Consider the following 15,315-nt stretch of genomic DNA (forward strand, 5'->3'; position numbering starts at 1 on the left):
ATTTTAGCAATGACTGGGAAATTTAATTTTAAAGAAGCTGAAAATGAACTAAGAGTCTTGTTCAGCTACAGGTATTGATCTAGGCAGTTTTATCTCTGCCTCCTAACACAGCTGAACTTTGTATGATATTTTCATGTCTATACACCTTCCTTGGAGATCTCCACTATACCCCAGTTATTATCTACTCACCATGTAGCCATGGCAGCCTCACCAAGTAACACACAGACTAATGGTGCAATAAATTAACTTTACTAAAATCAATGTGATGCCCCGTGCTTGGGGTTCATGTGAGACTAGGTATCTGGGCATCTAACACTGGTTTTCTTAAGGAAATAATAGATTTGGCACTCTGCGGGCGGGTGGGTGGCACACTGACATCGTTCATAACAAGCGATTTCTGTGATCCTTGAAGATGTTTCCCACGTTTAGACTTTCCTATGGAAAAAAAGAAGTGATAGAAATATAATATTCATTAATGCATGATTTTTTTTTTCTAAGAAATATAATCATTTTGGAGCACACCTACTGTATATATAGGCTAGGGGAAGCGTAAAGGCTTTACTTCTGTGAATCGCAGGAGTGCAGTTTGTTCTGCACTCTTGTGACCCGTTTTCAGACGGCAGTGGGCTGAAACCCACCGTCGACTGACGTCACTCAACTGGTCCAGGCTGGGGAAAGATCCCTACTTCAAAATCAGGATCCACCCTAGAGTCTGGAGCGGCACCTGGCTCAGCCTCTCAGAGAGCTGCTGAAAGTTTGAGCCTGCCGTTTGCTCGCCATCTACAGCCCAGCGCTCCAGTAAGCACTGGGGGGAGAGAGGGCAGAGCAGACAGCGGTGACTGACAATCACCGCTCTCAGCTCAGAGCAGCTATGAGAACTCAGCAATCGGCGGGTCATGTGATCCATAGAGCTGGCGGGGGACAAATGCAGCATTGGACTGATGCTGCATCCACCTAAGTAAGTATAATGGGGGAAAAAAATAAAAAGCCATACTTCTCTTTTAAATTAGAACTAAAACTAAACACTTAAAGTAAATAAAATGCAGGCCCAGAATGAGAAATATCCATGGTGGAACTGGCAGCTGGGTGCAGTGCTGCAGCCTGCAACATAGTCCTCTATGGTCTGCCCATCAATAGATGAATAGCATAGAAATCATCCAGATTGGGTTCCCATTCCTATCAATGGCCAACTTTAGAGAATTACAGATTACATTTTGGATATACTAACTTGTCTAGTTCTAATACCTGCTCTGTCCAAGAAACGCAGCATCAGGGGAAGACAAACACAAGATTAAATGGCGATAATGGATCTGTAGGCAATAGCTCTTGAAGTGTAAGCGTGGCTGCTAAAAAATACCACCCCATATGTAATCCTCTTCTGTGATCATTAAAAAATACTTAAACTTCTTTTTAATAGCAACTACAGTTGTGGCCAAAATTATTCAACCCCCAATGCTGTAAAGGGGTTTAGGGACTATAGTGTACATTTGGAATTGTATTCAGAATCAAATCCTACAAGGACGTTGTAACTACCCAAATGCAACTAAAATGACATCAATTGTTTATGTAATACAGTAGTAAATGGTTCTTATGTGGTTTCTTCATTGCCACAATTATTCAACCCCTTAAAGACTACCACTCTGAAGAACAGAGGTTCATACAGGTGCTTTCCATCAGGTATTGAAAACACCTGTGGATGTCACCGAGCAGCAATCAAGCATAATAAGCACCAATTAGGCAGCTTTAAAATGACTGTGATACTCAGCTCCTTCTAGACATTTACTGGTGTGGTTACAAACATGGTGAAGGCAAGAGAATGGTCCAGGAAGACAAGAGAAGAGGTGATTTCTCTTCACAGGAAGGGCAATGGCTATAAGAAGATTGCAAAGATGTTAAACATACCAAGAGACACCTTAGGAAGCATCATTCGCAAATTCAAGGCAAAGGGCACTGTTGAAACGCTACCTGGTCGTGGCAGAAAGAAGATGCTGACTTCGACTGCTGTGCGCTACCTGAAGCGTAGAGTGGAGAGAAGTCCCCGTGTGACTGCTGAGGAACTGAGAAAAGATTTGTCAGATGTGGGTACAGAAGTTTCAGCCCAGACAATAAGACGCACACTGCGTAATGAAGGCCTCCGTGCCAGAACTCCCAGGCGTACCCCCTTGCTGTCTCCAAAGAATAAGAAGAGTCGACTGCAGTATGCCAAAAGCCATGTGGACAAACCACAAAAGTTGTGGGATAGTGTTCTGTGGACTGATGAAACAAAATTAGAACTGTTTGGGCCCATGGATCAACGCTATGTTTGGAGGAGGAAGAACAAGGCCTATGATGAAAAGAACACCTTGCCTACTGTGAAGCATGGTGGAGGGTCAATCATGCTTTGGGGCTGTTTTGCTTCTGCAGGTACAGGGAAGCTTCAGCGTGTGCAAGGTACCATGAATTCTCTTCAGTACCAGGAGATATTGGATGGAAACGTGATGCAGTCCGTCACACACCTGAGGCTTGGGAGACGTTGGACCTTTCAACAGGACAATGATCCCAAGCATACCTCCAAGTCCACTAGAGCATGGTTGCAGAGGAAAGGCTGGAACATTTTGGAGTGGCCATCGCAGTCACCAGACTTAAATCCGATTGAGAACCTCTGGTGGGACTTAAAGAAAGCAGTTGCAGTGCGCAAGCCTAAGAATGTGACTGAACTGGAGGCCTTTGCCCATGAAGAATGGGCGAAGATACCCGTAGATCGCTGCAAGACACTTGTGTCAAGCTATGCTTCACGTTTAAAAGCTGTTATAACTGTAAAAGGATGCTGTACTAAGTACTAAGATTGAATGTCACTTGGGGGTTGAATAAAACTGATAATGCTGTGAGCACAGAAAAGACATTTGTGGTTATTTCATTATAACTGTTATGTTATATTTGTCTGACCTACAAGTGCCTCTTTAATGTAAATGTAAGCAAGATGACTGAATGATCAAAAGCAATGTCAAACTGGCCAAAACACTCAATTTCAGTGGGGGTTGAATAATTTTGGCCACAACTGTAGATCTGCCTTCATCATTCCCTTGTGCATCATGATTTAAACTGGCAGACAAAAGGCAGGACGGTTAGCCAATCAGAGATAACCATATTATTAAACAGCTGCTCTTTCACTATCCATTCACAGTCTTGCCCCAAGCTGTATTGCTAGATCAAATATTTGTATTTAAACTGTGTATTTAGTTGTTTGTTTACCCTTACAGTTTAAAGCTGATTTCTAGGTAAAAAAATGAAATAAAAATTAAACCTGAACTTCAGGAAACTCAAAAATCCTCCCTTGAAGTGGGGATGTGATTGCAATATAAAGTTCACTTTACTTATCTGATCCTCTGCTCTTGTATGCGGACCACTCCCCACAGCCTATTCTATCAGATGTGCCAACATAAGGTTTTCTGACGTCATCAAGACCTATGCAGAACTGTAGCCCTGCACTGGACTCGACAACGTAGAGAGACATCGCACTGCCAAAACATGGGGAAACACTGGCTGCTGGGAGATGTAAGTAAAGATCAGGTAAGTAAAAGTGCTTTTCAGCCCCTCGTAGACAGAGATGAGAACTGAACCCTTGCAGTGTGGGCCCAGCCCTATGGCAAGTGAGGGTTTTAGGTTGCCTGGAGTTGGGTTTTAAGTAGAGAAATGCTCATCTGTCACACAGCCAAGTCTTTAATTTTTCTATACTGTTACTGTAATCCAGAACCTTAATACCCACATGGAAGAAAAATATATTTTTAAAATATTCTTCCCAAATATATTGCCATATATTTGAAATGCTACAATTTTGGCCATATTCAATAAATAAATATAAATATATATATATATATACACACACACACACTGCATGTTGAAATGCATTTTTATTACAAAATATATGATAAATATTTTTAGAAATACATTTCAAATGTACTATATGTCTTTAAAAATACAAATCTACATTTTTTGAATATATGTAAAAAGATATGTTAAAATGACTTTTTTATATGTTAAAAAAAATCTGAAGAATATAGTTTTAAAAAATATATTTATAAAATATATTTTTTAAAAATATATTTTTCAGATTTTTTTTAACATATAAAAAAGTCATTTTAACATATATTTTTACATATATTTGTAAATACATTCCAAAAATGTAGATTTGTATTTTTAAAGACATGCATTATATTTGAAATGTAATTCTAAAAATATTTTTCATATATTTTGTAATAAAAATGCATTTCAACATAGCATTTCAAATATATGGCAATATATTTGGGAAGAATATTTTTAAAATAGATTTCAAATATATTTTTCTTCCATATGGGTAGTAGCCTTATTTCTCTCAGAAGGACATTGTCTGTAAAAGGGGCTCAGTCATTCCTGCCTGCTTCTTATGTGCAGGGTGACCAGTCTCCTTACCACCCCTTGTAATGGATCCAGGCAACCTGAAATCATTATGTCAGCACTGTCCACAGGAAATGGAGACCAGAAGAAGGTGGTGGAGGGACCTACATAGTATATGCATAGTCAGCCCCTCCATGTACTTCACAGCTTCGCCTGCCCTACCACTTAGCAACTCTTCTCCCTAGCCTCATCTTTGTCTTGCAGGGAAGAACAGTGCTGTGTTGCTGCCTGTTGCCTAACAGCATAGGATGCCAACAGCTTCCTGCAGGGCAGAAGAGTAGAGATCTGTCCTGAAAAGTCTAGTCCCCTTTCTGTTCCAGCCCAGGTTGCTGCAGCAATGACAGCGGAGTTCTCTGCTCCTGTATCATAGCCCTTGCTATTGCTGATAGTCGCTTCCTTAGCATAAGCCCACCTACACCAATCAGGCACTCTACAAGCTGTCAAACTCCTCCCACAGGCTGTTCAACCCGTCCCACAAGCTGCCACTAAAGGGAACTCAGAGCACAGGGATGGTGTAATAGAGCAGAAAAATATTTTCAGAAAAGTTAATGTAAGTTACAAAAAAAAATCTTTTTTTGACTACTTCTAAGGCGTTGGATAAGAAGTTAATTTTTTTTTTAACTTTACCAGGAGATCAACTTAAAGGTGTTCCAAAGTGGCCTCCCAAGCAATACTAACATCTGTGATATTACTACTTGAGTGCAGCGTCGGACTGACAACTCATGGGGCCTCCGGGCAATGGGGGATCATGGGGCCCCTGTGTCCTTGCCCAAACTCAAAAAAGCCTATGAAAAAGGTACCAGGGGCATCTCATGGGGCCCCCTACTTACCCTGGGCCCTTGGGCAGTGCCCGAGTTTCCAAATGGTCAGTCCGCCCCTGCTTGAGTAACAACTTCAGCAGGCTCTAAGTGCTATTGCAGCTGTCCAGATCAGGCTCTAATTTGAATGTATAATATGTTCCTTTAAGCCACATTGCGCTTCCTGCTAGAACAGCCTTTCTTAACTATTTCAACACAGAGGAACCCTTGAAATAACTTTTTGGTCTCGGGGAACCCCTGCTAAAAATTACCGTATCTACAGCTCATGATACATTCGTGTGATGGTCAGTGGGAAGAATGTTCCTTACACTTGTGGTCATTGAGAAGAATTACCCCCTTATAGATAGCCAAAAATATCAATGGAGTCAGCGGGAACCTGCTCTTTGCTCAAGGAACCCCTAGGAACCTCTGGAGGAACCCTGGTTGAGAGACCCTGTGCTAGAATGTCCCCTTATTTCCCACAAGCCACCATAGTACACAGTCTTTCCTTTTCCCCAGAAATAGACAAACGTTACAGATTCTGATACTGGATAAAAAAGTGACTTGAGACGGATCTATGGGTTAATTACTCCTAATTAGGTACCTCCACATTAAAAGCTTTATCACTTTTATAGCTTCAAACTTCCCTTTCCTTTAAACCACTCATCCATTTGAGCACTTATATTTACAGACCCCTCAAGGGAAAGCTGCAATTGCTATTACCTACTCACCCTAATAGAGAGTCAACACCCAGTGCCACTTCCATGTGTCATCCGATGGGAAAAGGACCTCAATATGCAGTTTGAACCAAATGACCAACAGCCCTCTGCTCTATCAACTACACAGAGATAGAGGCCAAATTATTGCTATGCTGGTACCCCAAAGGTAGCTACATTTGCGCAGGGGGCTTCCCCCACTGATTTCTGGGGTTGCACCGAAACCAGTACACTCACACAAGTGGGACTGTCCATAAATAAAATGCTACAGGGTCAGTGTCTATTACATATTTATAAGGTTTTAGGAAAAAGACCGTGATGAGGCCCTTTTGAACCGTAAGCCTGCGGGTTATAGTAATGCTCAATTTAAACTTTTAACTTTTATTTTTACTGCTGCTAAATAGATTTTGGCAAAAGCATGGAAACTGGCAATGCGAACCTCAATTCAAATAACAAATGCCCCAGTATTTGACAAACAAGAAACTTTCTACTGTACTTAAAGTGGAGTTCCACTCAATCTGTAAAAAAATAAAAGTCAGCAGCTACAAAAACTGTAGCTGCTGACCTTTAAAATACAGCCACTTACCTCTCCCTCGGTGCCCCCACCGCAGCCCGTTTCACCGGCCGTCCTGTATTCCAGGCGCCGGCATCTACAGTGTGTGCACCCAGCTGTGACAGCTTGCGGCTTCACAGCCGGGTGCCCACTGCGCATGCGCAAATAGCACTGTGCTTCCTGAATTGCCCCATCATCTTCTGGGACCTGTCACATGTCCCACAAGACTTCAGTGAGGGAGGGTAGGAGGACAACTTCTGTTTCCAATCACCTAGGCGATCAGTGGGAGCAGGTACCTGTCAAATTCGGGTACCCATTCCCTCCCCCCCCCTGCTCCCCAAAGGTTCCAATCCTTAATGGGGAGCGAGGGACCAATCTTTAAAGCAGAACTTCCCCTTTTGGGTGGAACTCCGCTTTCAACAAAGTCTGGACACCCAGGATTTCACACTACATGTCATGTGACTTTCATTTGACATTCTTGACTATTTCGTTAGCCATGGAATGGTGTGGTCTTGGAGTCAGGTCTCCCTGGGCACTCCACCCTTCCCTTCTTTTGCACCCTCCCTTCCACTTTCAACACTGGCTCTTTTTCTATCATTTGATCACTTTATTTCTTTCTTTATTGGTGATGGATATTGAATACAGGTTTATTACTCTACATGAAAATAATAAATTGATGTCTCGTCATATGCCACTTTTTCCTCTCCGGTCACAACCTCTTTTTCAGCCAAGTAATTGCAACCTAAAAGCTTTTGCTTGGTGGTTTTCATAATGTTCATCATTCTCTAACATATCTCATCTCTTGGATTATTGAACTTAATTCACTAGATAACCTAAGCACATTGATTCTTGACTGGGGTGAGGATCCCACCACTATTGCATTTATATACTTTTTTGTGTTTTCATGCATGTATTAATTGTTTATCAAAAGAGGTTTCCACCACTACTGTGCTGCATATGATTTTTATATTTGCTAATCAACTAGTCAGTTTTATTTAGGCGGTTTTCACTATTATTGCACTGTATTTACATTTGCTTATATAAGGATGACAGGGTTATTTATTTGATTTTCTCACTGAAGGTTGCTCTCTCCTCTTCTTTTAAGCTAACAAGTGATTGTGCTTGTAGCACAATAGGGGGGTTCCACCAATATTGGTGAATTCATTATGATAAGGGAGCACTGCATTTTTATTGATTTACTTGGTTTTAGGTGTGCGAATACACAACAATGCACAGCTGCAAGCCTTACAATCATCTACTATACTTTACCTATTTAATTGCTATGAGATGGAACATGGCTTCCTCTTGAATATTCCATCTGAACCCTAGCTATTTTCATTTGAGCCCTGAGGAAGTCATGTGACTCGTGACGTAACGTGTAGGACGGAAGGAAGGTGATGTCATCCCGGTATGGACGGCAGCCGCCATCTTGGTACTCCATACCTCATACACCCTATACTGTTTTGAATATAGTGATTGCCTGTTGGGTCTGCAGACCCGTTTTTATCTTGTGAGTAGTTTTCTTTTTTTAAGTAACAATAAAGTATGACTTACTACACTATGGAAGCTCTTTTCTGATCCCTTTTTATGAGAATTTTGGAGGAGGAGCAGGAGATTTAAAGCTACACACCCTTAAGAATATCGTAATTACTGATTACTGTGTATGCCATGGAGAGGAACCTTTGTTTGTCTTATCAGTGAGATCCATTCGGTTGGGGATCATCCATCTGTATTTATGCTGTTCGACTCCTTGCGGGTCGTGATCCAAAGGTGAGCGTGCACGCTAGGAGGTGAAGGATCATCCCTCTATCTGTGGTCACTGTTGGTTCACGTTTTTTGAAGATACACATATTGTTTGTTTTTGTTGGACTTTTTTCTATTTTGGGACTTTGTTTTTTTGGGACTGTGGTTGTGGACTTTTTTCGTCCATTATTGGGGACGTATTATTTAATTTTATTTTGTTTTGTATTTTTTTGTCATTGGTTGCATTGTCCTTTGTGATGATTTATCCACTTCACATTTATGTTGTTTCACTATTTGGCCATGTTTCATGTTTGTTGCCACATTTTTTATGCCACTTTTATATTGGGGGGGAGGAAGGGCTACATTATCCGGACGTCTGACCACCGCTGGTGGCCATCCTGAACAGTATCTGGTCAGTGTTGACCTTCATTTTTATCCCTACCATTCATTGTTGTGTTACATTTTGATACAATAAGCTCAGTGTCTACGGTATCACGCTATGTGGTGTCTCTTATTGGGCTCTCTTCATTGAGAGTCCCCACTTGCAGAACCTGTTCAAAGGGACCCCAGATGGTGACACGTTTGAGAGACGTTTGAGACTCTTGGAGTACCTACCCTGAGTTGCGATTGGAAGGTGTATGACCCTGAACTTACCTTGGCAGTAGATGATCGCTACCTGATGTAACATGATAATTTCACATGCGTATTTTTTACGCACTTCTGGTGAGTGCGCACTTTTTTACCCTAGATTCACCGTGTGGTACACTGGAACCCTGCCCCACGCACTCATTAGGATCTACCGGATCCCCACGTTGGGCCCTCATTTATCTTCATTAGGATCTACCGGATCCCCACGTTGGGCCCTCATTTATCTTGGGACTTTTTATTCACTTAAGTTCACCTCAGTGTGATCCGATACTCTGTACTTTATTTTATGCTATAATATGGTGTTCTTATTTATATTTTAGCGCTGCACCTTTATATGTATATGTACTTTTATATTGTTATTGATTTATTCATTCACTGCACATTTGATATTTGGCCACGTTCATCTTTGTTGCCACGTTTTGATGCCACTTTTATATGGTGATTGATTTATTCATCCACTGCACTTGATGCTTTTCATTCTATTTTTTATGGCCAAGTTTCTCTCTCTCTCTCTCTCTCTATATATATATATATATATATATATATATCTATATCTATATATATTTTTGTGATATTTGTTATATGTCACTTTATTATCGCTGATGTTTTTTTTATGTCATCGCATTTGCACACTTGATGTTTTCTTGCATTCACCATCTTTATTGCCACTGGATTACGCTTTTGTGGCATTCACGCTTGTGGTAGTATTTGCACATTCGTTATATGGTTGTATGTGGCTTGTTCACTTTTTTGGATTTATGTCACTGTTCACTCATTTATGTGTATTGTTTATTCACCCTGAAGTACATAGTTACATAATTAGTCTGGCTGAAAAAAGACAAACGTCCGTCCAGTTCAACCATAAAAAAAAAATTATAATCCTACACTCACAGTTGATCCAGAGGAAGGCAAAAAACCCAGCAAAGCATGATCCAATTTGCTCCTGCAGGAAACAAAATTCCTTCCTGATCCCCTGAGAGGCAATCAGATATTCTCTGGATCAACTTTACCTATAAATGTTAGTATCCAGTTATATTCTGTATATCTAAGAAACAATCCAGACCTTTTTTGAAGCAATCCACCGAGCTGGCCAGAACCAACTCTTGAGGGAGTCTATTTCACATTTTCACAGCTCTCACTGTGACGAAACCTTTCAATGTTTGATGATTACATTTCTTTTCCTCCAAACATAAAGAGTGCCCCCTTGTCCTCTGTGATGACCTCAGGGTGAATAGCTCTATACCGAGTTCACTATATGAACCACTGATGTATTTATACATGTTGATCATATCCCCCCTTAATCTCCTCTTCTCAAGAGAGAATACATTTAGTTCCTCTAATCTTTCCTCGTAGCTGATCTCCTCCATGCCTTGTATGAAGTAGTGCAGCATCATTTCCTTCACTTATCGTTTCTCACTAGTTGATTGTAGTTAGGTGTTAGCAGCCACTTCTATTGACCGAGAATACTTTCTTGACAGCGCAGGAGTCCTTTCTCTTTCATAGATGTTGTTAGGGCTGTCATGCATTCAGACATGTCACAAGAACCTGCCCATTTGTGGTGGCTTTTTGGACAAAGGTCTTTTGCCTACTATCACTATTTCATAGAGATGTCCCTAAAAACCCTTGGCAGGTCCTCCTTTGTGCCTACATTGAATCTTTGACTATATAAAAAAATATATGAGCACATCACATTTTCCTTGCAGCCCAACTAAGTAGAAACTGGAAGCAGCAGCTCCTTCTGTTCCCAGAACCAGGGGGGTTGATAATATAATGGTTAATAAGCATTTGTCTAGTCTTCTAGAGGTCAAACATACACATTTTTTAAGAATCTGGGAACCCTGGATACAGCTACCCCACCAGTGGTAGATAATGCTAGCCTTTGATGTCTTTGGTTGAGGGCAGGAGGGATGGCCTGCCCCGGGAGGTGGGCCTGAAGTCTGAACTGATTTTGAAAGCATTTCTTTCTTTCTTTCTGTTTCAAAGAATATCAAATTAATCAACTGGCATGGGCATACTATGAATGTATCAGGTATGAATAATTCTGACTGGACCACTTATTCCGCTATATGAAATTGATTGTTACTATTTTCATGTATACTGTTCCTTCAATCTCAGGTTGCAACCGATTCTGTGTCCTGCTTGACCATACTCATTATAATCAATACAAATGATTACAATGGAAAGTAGAGTATTGTAGCCTACAGATGACAGTGTGAGCACCTTTTGTTTTTTTCTGTGCAGCACCAAAATGCGTGGTACTTTTCTACTATGCATTTTGGAGCATGATTTTAATGCATTTTAGAAAGGTGCATTTGGATGCCATTAGGAATTCGATGCACTGCAGCATGCCTGCAAACAAATTGTTTTCCTTTTTTTGAACCACAGGAACACTCCTAAAGGAAGCATTGGTGTAGTTTTCATTACTAATTGCCAGGTGCGATTTTCTTACCATCTTTGACATGTATTGCTGGTAAGCTGGTGTCCATCCTCCCATGATAAACTTGCCCATCAGATCCAAAAATATCAATCTCGTCCTGCAAGCAAAAGTGTATGTGAAAAATCAGGGAGGAATAAAATCTAATGAAACCTAGATGTTGAAAACAGATGGAATTTCCCTAGCATGGACACTTAAGACATGGGTGTCAAAGTCAATTTTATTGCAGGCCACATCAGCGTTAAGGTTGACTCCAAAGGGCCGATTGTATCTCTAGTACTAGATATCCAGAGCACTTCACTCCCCTTACATCAGATGTCAAGAGTCCCCCACCTTCCCTTACATCGCAGTGCACCCCCTTTATCTTGCGCTGCTGCCGTGCAGAAGCTGGGGGGGACTGGAAAGCAGAAAGTGCAGGGTCTGGAGGAGGGCTGGAGTCGACTGCCACAGTCTAATAAATGCTGAGACCAGGGAAGGCAGAGACAAGGGGGTGCTGAGGATGCACCACAGAGAGGCGCAGAATCTGTAGGAGGAGCTCTGTCCTCCTCTCTGCTGCCGATTGCTGAGACAGGCGGGGGAAGGGACAGAGCCGAGCCTATCCACCGCTGCACGGAGAAGCACAGGATCTGGTGGAGGAGTTCTGTCCTCCTCTCTGCTGCCAATTGCTGAGACAGGCGGGGGAAGGGGCAGAGACAAGCCTATCCACCGCTGCACGGAGAAGCACAGGATCTGGTGGAGGAGTTCTGTCCTCCTCTCTGCTGCCAACTCCTGAGACAAAGTGGGGCGGAGATGAGAGGAGTGCCACAGCTACAGGAGAGGAGCGAGGGCTGTGTGATATGGCCTGGTGTCTGACACATGTGACTTACGGGGTCTATTAAAAAAGCATTTGCTGACCAAATTTCCAAAGCATTTGTGCAAGCTGGAAGACATTATTTTCCCTGTATTATTAATTCTCATATCTAGTGATCAAAATGCAGTATATTTTCTCACTGAGGGATTTCAGAAAGCTATATTGCTTTTTGGTCACTAAATAGAAACAATTGAGTACTGTCCATGATACTTTTTTTATTTGCACTTATATACAATTATCAGGACAAGCTTTCAGAGTATGTCACCTTCTTCAAGGTCCAAGCAGTACTGAAGAAGAAGGGGACATATCCAGAAAGCTTGTCCTGAAAATTGTATGTTAGTGCAAATAAAAAAAGTGTCACTGACAGTACTCAACTGTTTCTGTCGCAAGTGCACTAATACAGCTACAATCATCTCAAGCAAAATGGCCACAAGATGGAACTAATGATATGAGTTAATCTATTAGGATAAAATATAGTGATTTCAGCCAGTTAACACGAATGCTTCTAATATTCAGACAACAAATGTTTTATAAATAGACCCCTTAGAGTACTTCGAGTGGTACAGCTTTTGGCTCACTCTTCTGTCTCCTTGCTTTTGTATGTTTTTAGACCTTGGCTTTTGTGAGTATGCACATTTGTTTTAATCTAATAAATGAAGATGGTGACACATTACGCCGTTGCATCCTTTGTTTTGTTTGTCTCTGTTTTTCAAGATTCCCCAATCTTGTTAGGGCAACATCGGCCAAATGTTCCCGTCTTGACAGAGATCTGATGATGTTACCTTACCTATCTGGCTTCTCAGGTACCCCTGAGCGTTACAGCGTCAAAGTGTGATTTTTCTAGGCTGTGGCTACTTTCTAAGAAAAACCACTTTGCACGCCTTTTGTTGTGATGCATCTGGAATTTAAACGGAAAATACAGCTGGGATTTAAATGAAAGGTGAACACTCCTAAAGTAAGCTGCATTTGCCAATTGACACAAGACAAAACCTGAACTCTCCCTGATGGGACACTATTGTATTCCGGAAAAAAAATTGGCATTACTAAAAGCACAGGAATGGGGCTGTTCTTGTCTGGCCATGAGCTGGGAAGGTAGACCCTGGGAATGGTGACTCAGGGGTGCTCTTAGTTTGCTATATGTTTGGGACCCCACTGTGAGAATGCATACTAGGACATGATACCACGGCTTTTTCTACACTACATATCATGGGCTAGACCTTTTGGTCTAAGGCTGGAGCAATATCTTTTTTACCAGGCTGCAAGGCCTAGTCATTGTCCTGCACACTGGCACTTTTATTTATTTTTCTTACTGTTCATGGGGACTAGTACTCGGTGTTCAGCTTTGGCTGATCATGAGGGGAAGGTTCCACTTAGCCTTTTGGCTAGGTGGACCTGTTTGTGCCTTATCCCCATTAGGAATCTTGTGCCCCGAGGGGTCAGGGAGAGGTCCTTCTTTGGGAGGGGACCATTTGACACACACCCTAAGGTCACCCATTAATGGAGTGATTTTCTCTCCTGCAACCCACGGAGTCATTGTGTTCTCCTGGTGGAGGGAGCTGTCCTCGCCAGGAGAACACATTGATTACTGCTAGCTGCTATAATAGCCACTGGCAATAATCGCATGTAAATCTGACAGGCTGGTTGTACATGGGTACATTCAGCCTGCCCATAAATGGTTAGAATGTCGGCCAGTTCCTGCTAAACTGTCTGAGATTCGAACCGTCTATGGCTGGCTTAAAGCGGAGCTCCACCCAAAAGGGGAAGTTCCGATTTAAGTATTTGTCCCCCACTCCCCATTAAGGATTGGCACCTTTAGGGAGCGGGTACCTGAATTTGACAGGTACCCGTTCGCACTTCCACTGCGATAACCAACAGGTCCCAGAAGACTACAGGGCCATTCTCTCGCATGCGCAGTGGGCACCTGGCTGTGAAGCCGCAAATTGTCACAGCCGGGTGCCCACACTGAAGATGCCGGTGCCAGGGACAGAAGATGGCCGGTGAAACCAGCGGTAGTGAAGACACCGCTGGACCGAGGGACAGGTAACTGTATTTTAAAAGTCAGCAGATACAGTTTTTATAGCTGCTGACTTTTATTTTTTTTTCCAGGTGAAACTCCGCTTTAAGTAGACTTTTGTGTGTGTGTGTGTGTATGTATGTGTGTTCACATGCACTTTTTGGTGTTGTTTTTATGCACAAAACTGTGGGATAAAAAAACCCCACAGTTATTCTCTCACTGACTACAACTGGAACCCACTGCATGTATATGTCAAAATGTATATGATCAATGCTAAACACTAAAGGATCTTTACCTTTAAACCGACTCCTATCAGATCTTCTTCTTGAACGGTGATACCCTGCATCCTGACATAACGCCGATTTGGGAAGGTCAGTGTGTGGCTCCCCCCACAGCTTCGGTTACTGGGTATATATCCAAGTTCAGTGATGTCAGCAATGCGATCACTAGGATAAAAAAAAAAAGTTAAAGTTATCAAAAACCTCACTATGATTTTTTTTTAAATTCTGTCTTTATTGATGGCTATACATGGTACATAGGATTGAACAAAAACATGGTAGATCATAGCCATATGCATTACCTGTAAAAGCCATAACTATTGTGTCAATGTTATAATGGGCCAATGTATAGAAAAACAGTTGAAGGAATAGTCCTACAGAACGTAGAAATGATTAAAAATAACAAGTAAACCAAGGCTTTCCACTGCAACATCATAACAAATTGATCTGAATTATAGGACTAGCTAGGCATGCCTAATGTTAGTGGTCAACCTAGTCTTGGTAAAGCAAATAATCTAAACTTGTCATAATATAGGTACATATAACTCAAGAAAAGAATAACGGAGAAATACGAACTAGCTTCAAGAAATAACTCAAGTCCATGTGTAGCAATAGCACGTCTTTGGGGTCAATTCACTAAGAGTTAAAAACAACTAAAAACTGCAGTAAAATAATGCATTCGGTAAATCTTTTGCAAATGTGAACTTCACCAAGAATTTAGCAGTAAATTTATCGCATGGTAGCTGGTGGTAAGGAAGCCGGCCACGGCATCCCTAAAACATGCCGGCAAATAAAAATGATGGAAAAAACTGTTTGGGGTCCCCCCATCCATATCAGGCCCTTGAGGTCAGGTATGGATTTTTAGGAAA

At 41.7% G+C, this 15,315-nt stretch overlaps 1 protein-coding gene across 1 annotated transcript in view; it reads right to left on the reverse strand.

Annotated features, from left to right (window-relative positions):
* Positions 1–227: 227 nt before the first annotated feature.
* Positions 228–15,315, reverse strand: part of QRICH2 (glutamine rich 2) — a 99,809-nt gene continuing 84,721 nt past the window's right edge. The window contains exons 12-14 of the mRNA XM_089682650.1: positions 14,464–14,614; positions 11,320–11,404; positions 228–435 (exon numbers count right to left, since the gene is read on the reverse strand). Of these exons, the coding sequence (XP_089538776.1) occupies positions 284–435; positions 11,320–11,404; positions 14,464–14,614 (388 nt within the window). The 3' untranslated portion in view covers positions 228–283. The remainder of the gene's footprint in view (positions 436–11,319; positions 11,405–14,463; positions 14,615–15,315) is intronic.

The sequence above is a fragment of the Staurois parvus genome, unplaced genomic scaffold (assembly GCF_062004578.1).
Source record: "Staurois parvus isolate SC_StPar_1 unplaced genomic scaffold, SC_StPar_1.0 ptg000293l, whole genome shotgun sequence".
NCBI lineage: Eukaryota > Metazoa > Chordata > Amphibia > Anura > Ranidae > Staurois > Staurois parvus.